At 38.5% G+C, this 20766-nt stretch overlaps 1 protein-coding gene across 1 annotated transcript in view; it reads right to left on the bottom strand.

The window, feature by feature from the left end:
* Svil (Supervillin) overlaps nucleotides 1-20766 on the bottom strand; it is a 356712-nt gene that overhangs the window by 47353 nt on the left and 288593 nt on the right. Inside the window, exon 12 of the mRNA XM_068227397.1 lies at nucleotides 6790-6915. Coding sequence (XP_068083498.1) covers nucleotides 6790-6915 — 126 coding nt within the window. The remainder of the gene's footprint in view (nucleotides 1-6789; nucleotides 6916-20766) is intronic.

Here is a 20766-nt window from a genome sequence, read left to right on the forward strand (position 1 = left end):
CTCTAAGATGGTTTTCCATAGTTTCCCATTTTCACACCAGACAAATGCCATGCTTTATTGAGGTCACAGATTTTACTTTCCCACGCAGACCCTTCCCATCCCAGCATTGCCAAAAGCCTGTATACAGGATGTATCGGAACTATACCAAAATTTTTTAAAAAGCCAGGAACGGTGCATCGGATTGGTGGAAAAAAAATTTCTTTCCGAGAAAATTAAGTTGCTTTGTTACTTTTGGGCGCGTGATTCAAATTAACAAACTTGCCGTATTCGCTATACCAGAAAGCCAGCCGCTGCCTGTTGCTATGCATCAGAGGAGGGAAGGAAAGTGGGAGACAGATGTAATGCCCAGTGCGAATGTACAAGTTTCTTGTTTGTTTCGCATAGTCGCTTCCCAGTCCCAGTAGGCAGTGTACAGTCTGTTCTGCATTAACCGACTACTACGCGAACTCCACAGAAAAATAAGATGAACTTGTACCAAGAATACAGGCAGCTTTCCACTTTATTCACAACACACCACACATCCTGACCAGAGTCAAACGCTCACTATTACACCATCGTGAACTGTGTGTCAAAGAGGGAGGGTGGTTATATTGAACATCTACTGTAATCAAACCATTGGGCATATTGTTTCCTTCGTTCATTATTTCATTCCATTTACAATGTTGTGGATGAAGGAATACACAATCACGGGGCAGCAGTGTTATCTTCAAGCATGTTAAATAATAAAGAACACTTCTGCGACCAACAGACAAGAGGAGAACTGATCTGGTGCATTCCTTGACTGACAAGTGTGCCTTAATTACCGTGTGTTCTTGTACTGTGTGAGCAGTTACGAGTGCTTAACAAACGAACTGTGGATATTGTCCACAAGAGACAAGTACGCTCCTGTGCGAGTTGAATGGGGAAACATGTGGATACGCGCAGAGAATCATCTCTGTCTCCATCATACACCTCACTTGCCTTCCTTCCCCTTCTCTTTCCTGAAGCATGGCAGCAGTTTGTGTTCAAGCATAGCAAATACGGCAGGCGAGTTTGTCGATTTGAATTGTGCGCCTGGAAGTAATAAATTAACCTCATTTTCTCGAAAAGAAACATTTTATCCACCAATCCAATGCGACCGTCCTTCTTAACATAACAGAAAGAGCACCCCTGACTTTTTGTTAGTATAGTTCTGATCCCTCGGGGGAGCTTGTTAACTCCTAGAGGGTGGCAGACAGGGGGACCCTAAAATTCAGTAGGGCTGGTTGAAATACCCAATACAACCTGCAGACCAACAGCAGCACAGTTCCTGGGGGCTTTAAAATACTGGGACACCTTCTCTCCAGGGGTCACAAATATGGAGGGCCCAACTCAGCGTATGGCTGAAGACCGCAATGGCATCGGTGGACTTTGGTGTGGCATTAGTGACGGAAGAGGGAAACTTGTAGTGTCTGTACTCTAGAGGAGCGGCTACAGAAGGAGTCTGTACTCCAGTGGAGCGGCCTAGAATAACACCTGGCAGTAGGTATAAAATGCCTTTGGGAGTGGCGACCCCATTGTAATAATAGCCTACATATGATACGGTACTCGTAAATCAACCTTGGAAAAGGTTAGGACATCCCCTGCTTAAGGTGACGTGCAGTTCTCAGGGTACTGAGGGAACTGTGAGAGAAACGGGCAACCAAGGTAGGAATAATAAATCTTATGACCCCAACATGAAAGGCGGAGGAAGTAGTAGATTTCATGGAGAAGGAGAAAGTGGAGATGATGGGGCTGAGTGAAGTGAAATGGAAAGGTAATGGAAGAAACTGAGGAAAGGATACACGCTATACTGGAGTGGTGGCCAAGAGGCAATATACGGAGTGGGACTAATCATTTTGAATGTGTGAGTGACAGAATAATGAATAGACTAAAGATGAAGAATGAAGTGATGGACTTCATATAAGTGTAACGTACCACAGATGGGAAACAGGGAAGAAGATATTAAGGGAATCTTGGAGAAAGCAGAAAGAGAAATTTCAGGTGTGGAAGTGGTTATGGGAGATCTGAATGCACGGGTCAGACAAGAGAGGCAAGGAAATGAAGAAGTCACTGGACCATATGGATATGGGAAAAAGAATCGTGAAGGAGAGGAACTAGTGGACTTATGTGAAAGGAATGGACTTATAGTGGGGAATACATTGTTTCGAAAGAAAAACAGCAGGAAAATTACGAGATATGGGTGGGGTGACAGACGAACAAAATCAGTAATTGACTACTTTTTGGTGGAAAGGACATATCGCAGGAAGTCTATGGATGTGGCAGCTTTACCAGGAGAAGCATTTGATGGGGACCACAGAGTTGTGGTGGCAAAATTACGGTTGTGAAAAATGGAAAAACTAAAAGAGATAAGAGAAAGCAAAATAAAAGTATGGAAACTGAAAGACCAAAATGTACAGAAAGATTTTCAGGAGATATTGAAGCAACAAATCCAGTTACTGAAGTGGAAAATGTAGAAGAGGAGTGGGCCAATTTTAAAAAGGCATTTATTAGTGCAGCAGAGAGTGCTTGTGGCAGGATATCTATAAGAGTGAAAGAAAAGGAGACAACCTGGCGAGAATGGAACTGAGATCAAACAGAAGAAAGCAAAAGGAAGTATCTCAACACCAAACGGAGATGTAAGAAGGTGGTAGGAGAAGAAAAGTTGGGGAGAATTTACACCAATAAATGGAAGTGGATGTAAGTGGCAGTAAAAGGCTGCTATATGGACTTATACGAGACTTATCACAAAGCTAGTGAAAAAGGAAGATGAGGAATTGTTAACACACCCAGAAGAGATAAAGAGAAGATGGAAGGTGTATTTTGATAAGCTATTGAATATGAACAACTGTACAGGGGAGATACAAGCAATACAGTGTGAGGACTCCACAACAGAGGATGATATAACAATACGGGACGTGGAGTTAGTGGTACAAAAGACGAAGATGAGAAAAGCAGCAGGGATAAATGAAATCAGTGTGGAAATGATAAAGGCTGCTGGACCTGTTGGTATGCAATGGTTGTACTGACTACTAAAGTGTATGTGGAAACACAAATGTGTACCAGAAGACTGGAAAGAAGGGATAATACCAGTGTTTAAGAAAGGGGTCAAGAATGTTTGTGGTTACTGTACTGGGAGGTACACCCACCCTGTTCATTTATATCAAGCACCTGGAAGAACACTATCTGCCATCTAGAGGTTGCAACAACTAATACAAGAAGTTTGGACTTTTCTCTACAGATTTCTCTACCAAAAAAATATACTATGCCCTCTGGTGTGAAGAGGGACTATTAAGATTACAAAGTAATTTGTTATTTTAAGGTTTACTAAACTGAATTGTTTATTCTTTGTTTCTGGTGTGTTGAAGTTTGCAACACTTCTATCTATTCCCGCCAACTTTGGACGTTGACCAATAGAAAATTTTGTATATTTATTTTTCAGCCAATAAGCTCTGTCTTTTGTCTATTTAATTACCCAATGAAAATTGGGGGCGTGTTGCGCCTTAGCCCAAAGCTTTCTAGAACCTTCCTCTCAGGTATATAAGCTGGCACATTTTTTGAGCCAGGTTGCCTTATTCATCGCTCCAGGCTAGTGTGTGTGCGTGTGTTTATAAAGGAGGCGGGGTGCCTCGTCTACCATAGAGTAGCCCATCAGCTCAAGGTAATGGCAGTCCTAACTAAGTGATAGTCTTTGACAGCTAGCTTGAGGGGAAGGTTTCCAATCTTTAATAATGTAACTTTAAGTTTCTAAAATGTAAAATTTCAAACTTCTAATGTAAATTCCAAAAGCAGCCAAAGGAACTTAAACGTAATCAGGGAATAGAGAGTGACCTACCCTCTTGTGTTCCCTATCAACTTGATTTTGAGGCGACTATGATTTTGTAACCTTTTTTGGTTTGTAATCTTTGTAACTTAAATATTTTCTCCATCTAGTAGTACAGGCTTAGACTCTGTAACTTCGGGCCTTAAGCCCAGATAGGGTTTTAATCTTTCATTTCGATTTTCAAGGAGTGCAAGTGTCTGCCTCCAGACTACTTTGATTTTTGGGCCAGTAACTTTAACCCCTGTGAAATTTTATTGCATTCCTTTTGATGTAAAGATGTTCGAATTTATAAGACATAGGTTGAGCCTTTGATAGGCCTGAAAATTTCTGGAGATAGATCCCAAAGTGTAAATTTTACAGAGCATTGATGCTCTTTCTATGAATGTAGAGGTGTTAATGTAAATGTTTAATGGTGCCTTTGGAAGGCTGTAATGTTCGGAGAATAGTCTCCTAGACTCCGAGATAATTTTGTGGAGCAAAGGTGCTCTTGGAACAGAGTATACTTTGGACACCTGGTATCCTAGTGGTATAAAAGGACTCGGGATATCAGTCTCCTTGAACTGTTTTTTGAAAGGAGCCGCAGCGCTCATGGAGAATGTATAATGAGGGAGCTTCAAGCTCAAAGTTGTTAATGAATTGTTATTTGATTTTCTAAAATTGTTACCTAGTCTTATGAACTTCTGAACTTTTTCAGAAAAGAAACCAAAAGATAGCTGAGAAAGAAAATATAGCTATAATTTTAAAATTTTAAATTAATTTTCTGATTGTCCTATTTTGACCCATTCATGCCCGCACCTTCTTTCACTTCTGTCCACTACGGTATCCCCGTAACAGTAACTCTAGAGGAATCACACTTGTATCGCAGATAGTTAAAATACTGGAAAGGATATTAGAAAGAAGAATGAGAAGAAAGATTGAAGGAGAGTTACAGTACAAGAGGAACAAGAGTGGAAGATCTACAGTGGACCCAATATTTGGCATTAGACAGATGATGGAAAAGAGCTGGGAATATGGAAAGGATCTGGTCATGACTTTCATAGATATAGAAAAGGCATATGATAGAGTCCCCAGAGAGAAGGTTTGGGAAACCATGGTTAAAAAGAGACTCGGAAGAGAAATGTTAGAAATGGAGCAATGTACAACAACTGTGTTAACAGAGTACTGACCCCAGTTAGAAAGACAGAATGGTTTAAGAATTAGACTGGACTAAGACAGGGAAGTGTGCTGTCATCTCTTGTTTATTATGGTCATGGATGAAATTGTAAAGGAAACAAAGGAAGCCTATGGAGATAAAGAGATGAAGATATTGCTACTGTATTTGCAGATGAAGATGTGATCTGGGGAAAAAACAGCAAAGAAGTGCAACAACAACTAGATATATTGAACGAAAAAATTGAAAAGTATGGCATGAAAATCAGTACAGATAAAAGCAAGACTATGGTGATGTTGAGAGGGAAAAGGCAAGGAAAGGTCACTGTAAAAATTGGAAGTCAGAGTCTGGAAATTGTGGACAGCTTTAAATACCTAGGAAGTAAATTAATGCAAAATGCTAGGGTGGACATGGAGATTAGCAGGAGGGTACAACAAGGTAATGCATTCTACCAGAGTGTAAGAAAAGTTGTGTGGAGCAAAGAAGTACCAAAGTAAAGTAAACAGATAATGTACAGAATGTACTATGTACCCATACTGACTTATGCAGCTGAGACTTGGATTTTGACTAGCAGGCAAGAGAGTAGAATTCAAGCCAGTGAGATGAAATTTCTCAGTAACATGATAAGAAAGACAAAGAAAGACAGAGTGAGAAATGAAGATGTTAGGAAGGAAGTTGGGATAGGAAAGCCAAATGAGAGAGTTGAAAAGAATAAACGAAGGTGGTTTGGACATGTAAAGAGGATGGAGGAGAATAGAACTCCAAGACAAATGCTGGAGGTAAAGTGCAAGGGCAAGAGAGCAAGAGGAAGACCTAGAACAAGGTGGATTGAATTAGTGAAGAGCGGCATAAGAAGACAAAATTTAGACTGGGACAAGATCGTGGAAGAGGAATGGTGGAAGGAAAGAGGAAGATGGAGAAGTGCCATAAATATCCCGACCCAGCATGAGCTGGATAAGGGGAATGATGATGATGATGATGATGATGATATAGATCTGATACACCCTGTATGTGTTACTGCAACATTAAACTACAAGGTGGGAAAAAGTATTTGTAGTCCTATTTTATACCCTTTCTGTAGTTGAAAGACAACAAGGATTTTGGAAAGCATTTTCTTAAGGCCTCTATAGTAATGGTCATATACAGGATGAACACCAAAGTATTATCACTCTAAATTTCCAACATCTCTTTCTCTCCATTTTTGTTAAAACTAGGAAAAGATATTCCTCCTACGCATTTTTAACCAGGAAAGCTTTTCGGCCAAGTTCTGTGATGGTGTGGGTGGGAATATGTTTGTCACCTTTAATTTTCACAATTGGACATATACAGCGAACTGTAACCAATTAAGACAGTCATTAACATTACTGCAACCAACAGACGAGAGGAGAAATGATCTGGTGCATAGAGCTGATAATATGCAAACTTGTGTTTGTCAATCATGAAAGCTAGATATTTCTCAAAATAATTTAATTACAACTATTTTTTAAATTCTTATTGCTCAAAAATAATTTTTATGTTGTTTTAGTTTCCAACTTTGTGAATAATGTACATTTTAATTTAACTCTAGTTAGTATGTATGTAAGCCCAATCCTAATTTAAGTCTATTTTAAGTTTAATGTTTATTATTATATTAACTCAGGAAGTATAATGATAGACCTGCATATTATTTTATGTAGACAATACTGCATGAAGGGGCTTTTCAGGATCAGTGGTTTGCAAATTATCAATAAATTTAATTCAGTCAGTGCACAAGAAATTTACAAATATTTCCAGGCAGTATGAGCTAATAGTGAGAAGGATAATCATATTCAATACATACCTCTGGATCATAGTAGTGGAGTCCCCTGCCAAGGTGAGCACCTTCCAGTTCGAGATCGGGCTCGCTCGCATTTGGCTCCAGCATTGCCTTTGCATCACATGGCTTCACGTCAATGCTTGCATCAGTCTGAAAATTGTAAAATCACTTTCCTTTCACTAATAATTTAAACTTAGAAAATTGTTGAAGTGTATTTATCTGGTTAACAATGTACGACTATTTTGTACACAATAGTAAAATCCTCACTATGTAGTTTTAAAATCAATCTGGTATTTACCAAGATCATTTGAGTGAAGTTAAGATAGTAGCCATTTTCTTATCCTTTTCAGACTAAAAATAAGAAATAAAACAGAATAAATACTTTTCATAAGTAGGCTGCTGACTGCTAGGCTAACATTAACCCTCTTGGAGCCAGGAGCCGATCTGGTCGGCCGCTCACTTGCAGCAGGAAGAGGCCAGAGCTCCGCCTGCACTCTACTATTGTAAAGTGCCAGGCCGTTGTTAGTAGAATTACATGCATTTTAACATTCGCGTATATCTACCGGTGTATGTCAAATACTGGCAAGAAATTTTCTACACGTCGACTACATAAAATAAGCAACTGATTTAGAGTGATATAAAGAATTAAAAAGTATTATTGTTGATATTATGGTTGTCGATAACGTTTACTTTTAGGAAGGGAAAAACATTTTCGCACTTTCTCTCTCAATATCTACTTTGAAAATATCATCTACGATACAAAAGAATATACGTGATAACGTAGAATTTATTTCTAAATATAATTCTATAAAATAATTACTTTGTGGATTGTGGATTGAAAATAAGTGTAGGAAAGAGTAAAACTCTTGTTATGACTAGAGGGGAGAAAGAAGGGAAAGGTCAGATTAGACTTGCAGACAAGCCCCTGGAAGTAGTGAAAACGTTTAAATACCTGGGGAGTGAATTAATGGAGAATGCTCGACTGGATGCTGAGATTAGTAAAAGGATTCAAGCTGGAAGTTGTTTCTATCATAGTGTAAGAAACATGTTATGGGACAAAGATGTGCCAACGGAAGCAAAGGATACTATGTACAAGATGTATTACGTACCCATAACTTACGGAGCAGAAACTTGCACAATGACAAAGAAGGATGAGTCGAATACAGGCAGCCGAAATGAAGTTCTTGAGGAGTATGATACAGAAGAGCAGAAGAGACAAAATAAGGAATGAGAAAATCCGGGAAGAAATTGGAGTGGAAAAAATGAATGATAGAATAGAGAAGAGCCGACCAAGATGGTTTGGGCACATAAAGCGAATGAGCAAAGAAAGAATGCCAAAAAAGGTGATGGAAATGCAAATCCATGGAAGGAGAGGCCGTGGATGCCCACGATTGAGATGGAAGGATACCATCCAATGCAGCATTATAGAAAGAAACCTGGACTGGGACACAGTGTTGGAGGAGGAGTGGTGGAAAGACTGAAGAAAGTGGAGAGGAACCATATTTGCCCCTACCCGGCTACAGCTGGATAAAGAGAAATGATGATGATGATGATGATGATGATGATGATGATGATGAATTACTTTGAACGGGAAAAATAAAAATATAAAAAATTCAAATTCAAACGTATGTATCGATGTATGGCAAACACTTAAGATAAATTTTATGTGTGGACTAGATTGTATAAAAATAGTTCTGAGTTATTAAAAAGTAAAAAATAATATTTGAGATTATAGTTTTTATTTTATCGGAAATCCCTTTTTCTAGTTTTCTGTTCCAGTATCTATTTTAAAAAACATTTTACAATACAATACAATATGCGTAATTAAAACATCTATGTCACTAAAGCCCTGCTGGACCTTGGTCTACTAAGCGACCGCTGCTCAGTCTGAAGACCTGCAGTTTACGAGGTGACGCATGGTCAGTGAGACGAATTATCCCGTTCATTATTCACAGTTTTCTAGACCAATCTCTTAGGGTCACTTAGTTTGACTGGACCTCGAACCAACACTCAGTCCCAGGTAAAAACCGTTCACCTGTCCGGGAATCGAACCCATGACCTCTGAGTGAGAGGCAGGCACACTACACTTGACCCGTGGGGACCGGCATTTACGTATGATAGAGAATTCATTTATGAACAGAATAATTGTTCTGAATGAGAAAAAGAAAAACAAAAATTTGCAAATACAAATTTATTATGTCACTAGTAAGAAGAAGGAAAATGACAAAATTAATTTATTCACCAAAAATTTTTGAGAAGAAGACTTGTTACCGCTATATAATGTTGTTCAAAGTTTGAGATCACTGTTGAAGCACTTAGAAATAAACAAACGCCTCTTCTTTAGCTGTGGTGATCTCGGGGGCGTGTCTGGTATAATTTCATCACTACTCTCTGAACTAAATTCACTATCGCTATCCGATAAATCATCCACATTCACTTCGCAATATTCCAAATATTCCATTAATATATCGTCATCAATACCTGCTGAAAATGTATCACGTGAACCACTTGCCATTCTGCTGTCAAGAATCCACTCACTGCAAGGAGCAATCTTGTATTGACCAGTTAGCGGTATTTCTAAACACAGGAAACAACTCTTGTGAAAGCTAGAACACCCTCTTAGAAATTTCAAAGCAAGGTCAGGCACACAATAACTTGTAGCCCCTTTACTACAGGTTGTCACAAAAGTATGCACATCACTACAGGCGTCCACAAAATTATGTATATCATAGCATTTCCAGCCGGCCGATGTAATCGGCGCTGGCAACTTCCGACCGGATATTTAAAGGCCGATCTCATCTGCTCTGGCAATTTAAAGAGTGGGTGCTCGCAGTACCGCCTGGCTCCAAGAAAGTTAAATTATAAGTCAGAAAAGAAGGTCCAACATTGAGGAATTAGACTGCATAGATATTATAAAATAGCAAATGAAAATGTTCAAGATTTTGGCTATTGCAAATAATTTGATGAGTAAATAAATTTTACAATGTTTGTCAGAGCAGTTCGCTGAGCCCATCCTCGTGGAATGTAGTAATGCAATAAAAGGTAGAGATTATAATGGAAGGAAACAAACAGGCTGAAACCTATTTCTCAATCTGCAAACCATCGCATATTAACTAGACTGACCGCCCTTTTCCAATTTCCTGCACTCCCAATCTAACCTACCGATCTATACGTAACTCTGGGAATTTTTTCAAGGATATGCGGATTTAACATAAATTTGTAATTAAACAGCTTATTATAAAATAAACTACAATCTTTCAATTTGTATGTTACATAATATCATGCAAAAGAAATTCACATACAGATTGTTTTCTAAGTTTTATAAAGCCAGTCGTGATGGAAAATGGTAAACAAAAATATAAACAGCCAATAAAATGGGTTTAAAGCTATTGTTGAGAAGTGTAAAAACAGAAATGTACCATGGTATGAACACTGTTTTTTGGAATGGGGTGAAGAGTGGAGTGATCAGTTGTGGCACCGCACCATGTGTGATGTCGACGTGCCAGAACCGTGATTCCCGCTACTCAGCCAACTCGTGGGGGAGGCCAGCACCCATTAGTCAGACACTGCTACAGTGGCTGTCATTTGCCATTACATGGCTAGCAGCCTCGACGGGTAGAAATTATGAGTCTTGCAAGCGGAGACTTCTATATCTGGAGGCTTCCACGAGCTTTGAGAAGCTGATGTACCTCGAAGGGCTAGCCACAGATATATAAGACAGGAGTGACTTGCCAGTCGGGAGTTGGCAGTTCAGTGAGTGAGTGTGTGCATGGACTTAGTGGAGTGAAGGAAAACGAAGGGTTCTACAGTCAGTTCATGCACTGAACTGCGTCAGTTAGTAGCCGAGAGCGAGAGACAGTCTGAGTTGAGAGGGGCTGTCTGTGGAGTGTTCGTCTGTTGAATTGAGGATCCTCCTGTTTGCCTGTCGTTGTGTGTGTGTGCGTGTGCGTGCGTGCGTGCGCACGCCTCTTGGGAACGGGTGCTGTAGAAGGACATTGGGTGTTCTGGTGCAGTGTGAAGGGGACACTGCATGCCGACAGTGTGGGCTGCGAACGGAGTTCCACCGGAGTGCAGACAGTGAACCTCATCCTGAGCTACGAGACTGCTGTGCATGGGCTGGGAACTGTGGACAGTGATAGTGTCAACAAGTGTGACGAAGTCAGACTGTAGTGCTAGTAACCAGAGTCTGTGTGTTTTGGTGTAAATAAACAGTGAGACCAAAAGAAAAGAGAGTGAGTGAACTATGTAAGTGTATATCCTATGTATTGGTGCTAAGTTGCAAGCTCTGTAATCTTGTGTTAACGTATAGATTTAGTAAATAGATAATACATTTCAGAAGTAAAACGCTACCAGGTTCTGTACTTATTCGTTTACCACAACACGCTACAGAACCTTTAACACATTTGCTGCCATGGGGGTGCTATGGGGATCCAACCAGACAGACACTCTAGGAAATTGCAAAGATTCCCACTGGTTCAATCGGGCCGGCAACAGCCGATTGCTAGGTGATTTCAACTGTGTCTACTGCAGGTGCAGTCTAATGGAGGTTATACAAACTATGACGGCAGAAGAGACTGACCCATATCAGTGATTCTATACAATTGTCCGATGGGATCAGCTGGACAGTTCACAACACTTCCAGAATGACATCATACGACACATATTTGTACTAGCCCGATTGGGTTGGCCATGCAGTTTTACATAACAACCAAACTAACATTAACAAATGAAATAAAATACATGACAATGCTAGATATTTTATTTCAAATCTATAAAAGGTAACTTTTTTCATTTTTATGGTCTGAAATAGAAGAAATACCATAATTTATAACTGGAAAATTACAAAATGTCTTTGAAATTTTGTACTTGCGGTGGCTAATGATCTTTTTATTTACACAATAATTATAAATATTTATATGCCTAATGGACTTAAAAGTGAAGCAGAATAAAATACTCTTCAATTACACAAAGAAAAGTACTTTTGAAACAACTGAAGCCATCTGGAGAACGATCAGTAAGACTTCTAGAAGAAGACATCAGTGCTAGGGTTGGGATGAAATATGGAAACTGATTGCTGTAACACTGACACCCAGAACGTCCTGAAGAATCTACAAGAGTGACAGACAACAAAAAGCCAGCTTTTAAAGACAAGTGCAAAGTTTTATGACACCATTGGTCTAGTGTCCCCTAACTCCATTTTAGGGAAAATTCCAGGAGTACTTGTTGCATGGGTTTAAAATGGAACGGGATCTTACCCCTTCACCTTGGTAACTGCTGGGTCACTTTGGTTTCCAGGTTAGGTGCATATCCCTCATCGTTAATTATACCAGGAGCACACAATATCAACAGTCACATATTTTATGACGCTTCAGAAAGAGCTGTGACTTGCACCTGTCAAAAAATTTATGCTCCCTAGACTGGAACTTCTAGCTGCACTCCTGGGAGTGAGACATCACAAGGGCCACGTTATGGACCAATGCCACAGTTACTTTGGACCAGATCAGAAGCAACCCTAATAGATGGAAGACATTTGTTTCAAATAGAGTGACCGAAATACAGTCATGTATGTCCCCTGCGCAATGGAAACACTGTCCTGGAAAGGACAACCCTGCTAATATCTTGTCATGAGGTGTCACAGGAGATCACAGCCTGAAGAATTTTGGCCATCCAACAAGCTTTCTTCGGACATGTAACTACCCAAGGGAAAGAAAATCACTCAGAATGCCTAGACCATCTTCATACCAGAACGTGTCATTGACATTTCTAAATTCAGTACCTACTGGAGGTTAATTCATATCACTACTTGGATTCTACAGTTTCTGCATAATGTCCACACCAAGGACAAAACTGGAGAACTGATGGTTCCTGAACTGACTAACGTACGCCTTTACTGGATTAAATGTATTCAAGAACATTTCTCATCTGAACTCCATGCCTTCCGCACAAACCAGCAGCTGCCAAAAGGATAAAAAATAGCATGTTTCAACCAGTTTCTCGAAAATGGCCTAAACTGACTAGGCGGCCAACTACAATTTGCAAACCTATCTGAGGAGTAGAAACATCCCCAAACTTCTGGATGGCAGTCATAGATTTACAGCTCTACTTGCAACAGAAAGACACCAAGATTTCAGCACTTAGGAGTTTGTATAGTACTGTCTACTCTTCAAAACAAATTTTGGATCCTTAAAAGGTCATCATGCGGTGATAAAGGCCTTATACAATTGTTTTCCAAGCAACATCTTCAGAAATCTCTCCCTAGCTTTGAATTTGGAAGACTGGGTAATCTTCATCTATGTTTAGTCACTGTTCAATGTCATTCTCTCTGCAATTATCATAAGTCTGCTTCAAACTTTCACAAAATTCAGTGGTTTCAAAACCTGTAAACTTTTATTCTTATTCATTTCCATCCAATAATTTAAAAAAAAATCATTACCTGTATTTATTTGTTGAATTATGTCCATTAAATCAAATGTGTGTTGAAAAATTGGGGTCCAATGAATCAAGGGTTTACTGTACTAATAGAATAGATTTGATTCCACATGTATAATTAATTTCTCTTGCTTGTATAAGTAACCTACCCCAAACAATACATGTGTCAGTTGATTTCACTATAACTGTACTAGTTGATATTAAATGATTTTTTAACTAGTCAGATTCTACAGTCAGTTTCTGGCTCCATTCATAAACTCAATCTCCAAGTCAATGAATAGGGTAAGCAACCATATTCTTTTAGTTATGTTATGTTTTAGTCATTAACATCTTTCACTACATATCGAAAGACTAACAAAACCAAGTCAGTACTCTTCAAACAAGCAAGAAGTAAGCAGTAAGCTATTTTGTAATATTACATAATTTTATATCATAATCAGAGACAAGGGGTATCCAATTTTTCATGGAATACAAATGACAGAGATGCAATATTTCATTTCAAAATTCCCACATGTATTAGCTGGGATTACAACCACAACTGCTTCAGAGAGAAGCCAGTGATGTACTCCGCATCATATCCTCCTGAGCCTGCCCAATTCATTGTTCAGATTTACTCATGATGTTAGTATTAATATTTGCAATGATAAGCTGTAAACCGTATACCATCATCATGAAGAGGTGTCTCTTTATTGGTTAAAAAATGGAACAGATCATCCACAGAGAAAGCATTTGAACTAAGAACCAGTCATGTCATAGTTTTCCTATTGATGACAAATAATGGCCATCTAGTGAGTTCAATACATGGGACGTACGCACACATCTGTCATGGCCTTGGAAGCAAGGCCAGCTTATTAGTGAGCCAGCGTCTATCTAAAGATGCATTTGTGTGTTGAGTGCTGTTCTGATTTGTGTATTAAATCAAATCAAATCAAATCAAATCAAAATCTATTTATTTGCAAATGAGGTGTCTACCTCGGTGGCAAATGGTACACTAAATACATTATTGTCAAGCACTAAATTTTAAATTAACAGGAGACGAAGAAAATTTTCCTAGAATACAATATTATACAATTTACGCTAATAATTTTTTCTATTAAACACACACATCATCCTTAATAAATTTATATTGTTTACAAAATTCTACTTATAATATCTTACAAACATAGTCAACTCACACACAGTACGGTATGTGAAATTACTTCTAATAATACTATACAACTGGTATAAGATTAAAATTAACACTGAATTTATTTACATATTTATATTTTACCCATTTTGGAACCTAAGTAGCATAACGACCTGCTGCGTCTTAACCAGAGCCCCTTTTGCCACCACCTTTCAGAGTTCCTGAAGGGCCTTCACAGCTACCGTAGCGGTCCCAGGGCCTTCGAAGTCCCCACTGTACTTCACCCCTACAGGCAGTCCCCTACTTGGGCTGTCCAAACTCCTTAGACCAGGGGATGGAATTAATTTAATCACACACATTTATTATTTACAATATCCTGCACTGGTCGAATGCCCTCTAACATTTAATTTATTATCTCTGTTGTTGTTTATTCTCTTCTTGAATATCTGTACAGATTTTGGAAAAGGATCAAACACTACCCCTGGTAAACTGTTCCACTCCTTCACACCCTTCCCAATGAAAGAAAATTTACCCCAATCGCTTCTGCTAAAATTCCTTCTAATTTTGTACTTGTGGTCAGTTCTACCAATGTAATTATTTTCCAACCGAAGCCTCTCACGGATATCCCCCCATGCTTCTTCTCCTGTATAGGCTCTATATAATCCTATAAGTCTAGTTTTCTCCCTTCTCTTACTTAAAGTTTCCCACCCAAGTTCCTTTAACATTTCTGATACACTACTCTTTCTCCTGAAATCCCCTGTTACAAACCTTAAATCACAAGTGTATTAAGTCTCAGAATATGTTAACTGCTGCACAATGTGTGTTTTATGATTCGTATATATTAACCCTGTTCAGTAGTGTAAAACAAAAGCTAAAGGTTTTACACTATATTGCTCTTCAATACGGATTAATATGAAATTTAATACCTACGATTAACTCTGTCAACCCATCAAGTCCAAATATCATTTCCAGAAAGATTCCCGCATGGACAAGTTCCAGGTCGTACTACTATATTTGCTCTTTGCAGTAAATTTCAGGCTAAGGAAAGAACTGAAACAAAGTATCTGCCCAGAAATTGACAACAATACACATCATGAACTACTGTGAGTTGAGTACAGTGGTGACAAGAAGGTGTGGACAATGAACACTGGCAGTTTCAGCATCTCCTTCCATTACAATGGAAAGTAACAAACTTCTTAAAACAGCTGTACAATTACATCACTGCTGCTGCACTCCGCTAAAACAAAGTAATGACTGTTGTGCTTGCTGACAGGAAAAACAATGCACAATTGGTTCTTGGTTCAAGTGCTCTCACTGTATAAAAGTATACATTCAGTGAAACTTATACCACACGCTGCTACTATCTCCTGCGTGAAAGCATAATACTGTATATAAATAAATGTATATCTACCCCTTAGTCCCATTTCTTGATATGGGGTTGAGGATGAAATTACATGGCATGTTTTTATGGCCAGATGCTCTTCCTCATGCCAGCCTTAGTTGAGGAGCTAATGAAGATTAAATTAATGATGGCAAATTAAATTTGGTAAGGAGGTAGAAGGAAGTGACTGTGGTCTATGAATAGAACTGTCCCAGCATTCACATGGAAGTAAAAATGGGAAACCTTAGAAAACCATTCTTATGACAGCCAACAATGGGGTTCAAACCCGTGCATCTCATGAATGCAGAGTCTGGCTCCATAGCCGCAGCGCATTAACACATGCAGCCACTCCACTCAGTATTCTATATAAACAAAATAATTTCATTGAAATGTCATAAGGCACGGTTTGAGAAGAAATTGCAACCCTACATTCAGAGGTACTCATGACATTTATTCTGATCTGTTAGTATTATTGCTTACCGACAGTAATACTGCAAATTAAGACCAAAGTTAGGAGACATCTGATATGCCTCAAACATGTATACTCTGGAAGTTTATTAGAAACAGAAAAAATAATATAAACACAGTAGATTGAATCACTGAATACAGAGGAAGGGAAAGACACCTCAAGATATGGAACTGAATGATATACAAGAATTTCTTTTCACCTAGAGGTAAAAATAAGTAGCAGAAGAACCCAGCACTGATTTTCCTGGAGACTGTACATAAATTCTGTAAGTTTTCAAAAAGAGGCATATGCTAGATATCGAATGAAAGTTGAGAGTAATGTGGGTCACTTTTTTTTTTCTTTTTTTTTTTTTAAGACAGCACCAGCAAGACATAAAGCTGACTTGGCACAAATCCAAAGCAGGCAAGGCTCATCATACACCTAAACAGAAGCAAAATGATCATATTCAAGCCAAAGTGCACGAGTGAGTAAATTTATTGACAGTTGACAATTCAACAAGTAGACTGATCCTCGTCCCTTGTAGCATTAGTCATGCTTTGTAAACTTAATTGTGATCTCAAACATTAACTGACCAACTGAAACAAATGTGTTCCCTTTTTTTTTTCTTTTGCCACAAACAACACCAAGAAATTACAACATTCATTTCACAACACAAAATATGCATCATTCCTTGCCTTTTCTTGTTAAACTTCACAATTCTAAGCCGAACATGCTGCGTCCTCAGAATGTGCCACTAAATTTCTTATGTAATCTTAATTGTCTGAGAAAAATGCAGAGTGAACCAAAAGTGGGAAAGCAATTTGCATGACAGTGACAGCACAAAATTCAAAAAACTGCAAGAACAGCAAGAGCTAGAAAATACAAGCTTCCATCAAAAATAAAGAAAAATGAGTGTGCCAGCCTCAAAAAACATTGAACTAGAAGCTCTGAGCAAATAAATCACTGTCAAAGATCATAGTGCTTTACAGAGAATCCATTACTTTTCTCATCAGTTAAAGCACTTCATTTTAAAACCTTTCAAAAACCAACCTGCCTTGCAGCCCTGCAAGTCACTCTTTTCAGAAGACAGAGAATGCAAAAGAAAAGCTAGAAAAAAAAAGGATCCAAGAATGATGTGAAACTTTAACAAACATTTTAAAGAAAGTCAATAAGTTAGGATATAAAATAATCTGATACCAAAAACAAAAGATATTTACATATGAATGATCTGAAAGTAGAATTATCTCAATTAATCACGTAAGAGTAAAAACAGAGAAAAAACAACTAAATTCCATTATTTTAATTTGCATACATAACTCATCAGGAATATGTCAACATCCTTGTAAAAGGAGCAGATTGACAAGCTTTGATGTTTTTCTGGAATATTAGACCACATGACATTTTAAAATATGTCCATGTTTCTGTTACACTTTAGTAGTCCTTGTCAAGACTAAACGACATGCACTGGTGGAGTCTTGTATAGCAGCAATGATAAGTATGCTGTTCGAGCGAGCCAAGAGGTGGTGTCAGCCAGATATAAACCAGAGTAAAGCAGAGCATCCTTTCTTGACTTTACAAGCTAATGGATATAGCAAAACTGAAATTGTGAGGGTTGTTGATTGTTCTCCACGATCTGAGGAGGAACAGGAATAGACCTGTGAGGATCCATATGACCCATTGATTGTGGACAGGATTGGCAAGGTTTTAAAGTATCACAACATTGAGACTGACTTCACAAAAAGAAAGAAAATATTCCAACAGTTATGCTCAGCTAAGCATCCTGGGGACTCTCTTTCCAGAGCAGATATGTAGGCCTACCATATTCCCTGTTGTATGAGAAGGGATGACCAAACACAGCTGAAAGAGCATAAGCGTTGTTTGGGATGACCAAACACAGCTGAAAGAGCATAAGCGTTGTAGACTCGTCCAATCATAAGAAAGTGATCATGAAATGAATTTTGAGAAAACCACAGTTCTGGCTACCACCTATCAGTATTATGCTCATTTCTACTGAGAAACTGTGAAGATAATGTAGCATGACAACTGTTTCAACAGGAAAGAAGAGGGTCTACAGATTAGCAGAGTTTGCTGTTCACTGCCAGATGATGGAATGAACGCACTAGGTCACACTGTGCAGGTCTCAGAAACACCAATATGAGAAAGAGGAAAATCAGTGGTGGCACCACCATATTGCTGCTATAAAAGTACAAGCACCTACCAACCCATCGTCATTTCATACTGACAAAAGCGACTGAAGTGAAGTTGAAACAACATATTTAAAATGTCAACATACCTAATATCCCAGAAAAAAAAAAAAAATCAAAGCTTGTCAGCTGACATCGGCCATAAAAGCCTGCACCAGTATATAAAAAGCAGTTTACCTGAGCTACTACTTCAGTTATGAGAACAATGAGTCCTAGAACACTGAATCCTTGCTAATTACTATAGTTAAATTTCACAAGGAATTATTACACTAACCTGTTTTAAAACATCTCCATAACAAGATTTCAAGAAATTAATTACAACAAGTCCATTACTTTCACAAGAGAGAAAAGAAAAACACACTTGAGAGATAGAAGGACAGAACAAACAAGGTGAATATGATGGCATGTCAGTGAATACAGAAGAACATGAATAGACAAGAGGGCACTCATTGGATGTCTCTCTGCCTATAACACTTGTTTGTTTAGATCTAATTCTTCTCAGTCTCTGCTGAGATTATTATTATTATTATTATTATTATTATTATTATTATTATTATTATTATTATTATTATTATTATTATTTACAATTTGTTATACGTCGCACTGACACAGATAGGTCTTATGCAACGGTGGGATAGGAAAGGCTTAGGAGTGGGAAGGAAGCGGCTGTGGCCTTAATTAAGGTACATTTGCCTGGTGTGAAAATGGGAAACCTTGGAAAACCATCTTCAGGGCTGCCGACAGTGGAGTTCGAACCTACTATCTCCTGGATGCAGGCTCACAGCTGCGCGCCCCTAACCGCATGGCTATCTTGCCCAGTGCTGAGATTATTAGTTATTTTCTAGCGTCACAGAGGGCCAATCTTAACAGATATTAATTCTTGATGTAGGAAGTGCAGGATAAGAAGGTAGAATAAGAAAAAAGCCAGATTGAGATAGGAAAGCAAGAGACACTGACTGACCATTGTGTTATATTTTGTGTTTATTCCTTTCCTCTTTCCTAACTCCTGCTACTGTTTTATATCTGCACATTTTGGTGTCTCCTTTCCACTAAACTCTACGTTCTTTTTCTCATCTTGTATTTACCGTATGTTCCTAGTCTTCTATCACTTGCATACATGTTTTTTTTTGTTTTTCCTCTTTCCTCAGTGCATGTCTATCTCTTTACCCTACACTTTTTTTTTTTTTTTGCTAGGGGCTTTACGTCGCACCGACACAGATAGGTCTTATGGCGACGATGGGATAGGAAAGACCTAGGAGTTGGAAGGAAGCGGCCGTGGCCTTAATTAAGGTACAGCCCCAGCATTTGCCTGGTGTGAAAATGGGAAACCACGGAAAACCATCTTCAGGGCTGCCGATAGTGGGATTCGAACCTACTATCTCCCGGATGCAAGCTCTCAGCCGCGCGCCTCTACGCGCACGGCCAACTCGCCCGGTACCCTACACTATGAACAAGACTGAAAACTCTCAAGAATAGTACCATCAGTAACCGTGCAATACCTCACTCCCCTTGAGACACTGGAAAGCAGGTCAAGGCTTGCCAGGAGCAGAGAAAATAATGACCCGGGAGAACAGAGATTGATAAGGAGAAGGATGGCAATGTGAGATGAGTGGAGTTTATGTTTTCATATTTGTACTTATCCAACCTTTCTCTAATCTTTGATTAAAATGCATGTAAGAAAAGAGAAAATCCATAGAGATTTTAAAATGAGACAGTAAAGTAGGATCCATATAAACTCTTATTAGACCTAGTGCGTGCTTCAGTCAGATAATCCAGTTGCCTAATATGAGTATAGCAGGATAAAACTGACAGAGTATCATAAATTATTTCTTGTACTTCAATTCTGTAGAATGTCAATATTCCTCTTCAAGTAGGCTCATGAACCTAAAAACTAGACTTTCTTCAGGTCAAGAATGAAATTAATTTCTACATAATTCATTACATACTAACTACTATATTTACCCTCATAATCCTTACCATTGCATAATTTATGCACCCTGTTTTTTTAATAAGTTCAAAGTGAAGAAAATATTTCTTTTGTGAAATTGATGCATCAGTTTTCTGGAGCATTTACTGTGCAGTTCAGCAAGTGTTGTGAAATGTAGGTGGCAGGTAGAACCCTTTCTATTTTGAAATCTGGTATTTCAAAATTCCAGTGTTCGACTAGTTCAGTGTGCGAGTCAGCACTGACCTTTCTTTTGACAAAAATTTTCGAAAGAAACATTCTTAAACCACCTACTTTGTGAATTTTTGGCATCGCCTTAGCGGCGGGAAGGGTGGGATTCATCTTAAGGAGTTGAAAAATGTCATATTCATTGAAAAGAAAAGAATTATTTAATAACTTGTTTAGATCTTTCTGGATTCCATTAGTGGGATCTTTACTAATAGAAAAGCTTGTGATATTTGAAGCCTT

This window comes from Anabrus simplex, chromosome 4 (genome assembly GCF_040414725.1).
Source record: "Anabrus simplex isolate iqAnaSimp1 chromosome 4, ASM4041472v1, whole genome shotgun sequence".
Taxonomy (NCBI): Eukaryota; Metazoa; Arthropoda; class Insecta; order Orthoptera; family Tettigoniidae; genus Anabrus; species Anabrus simplex.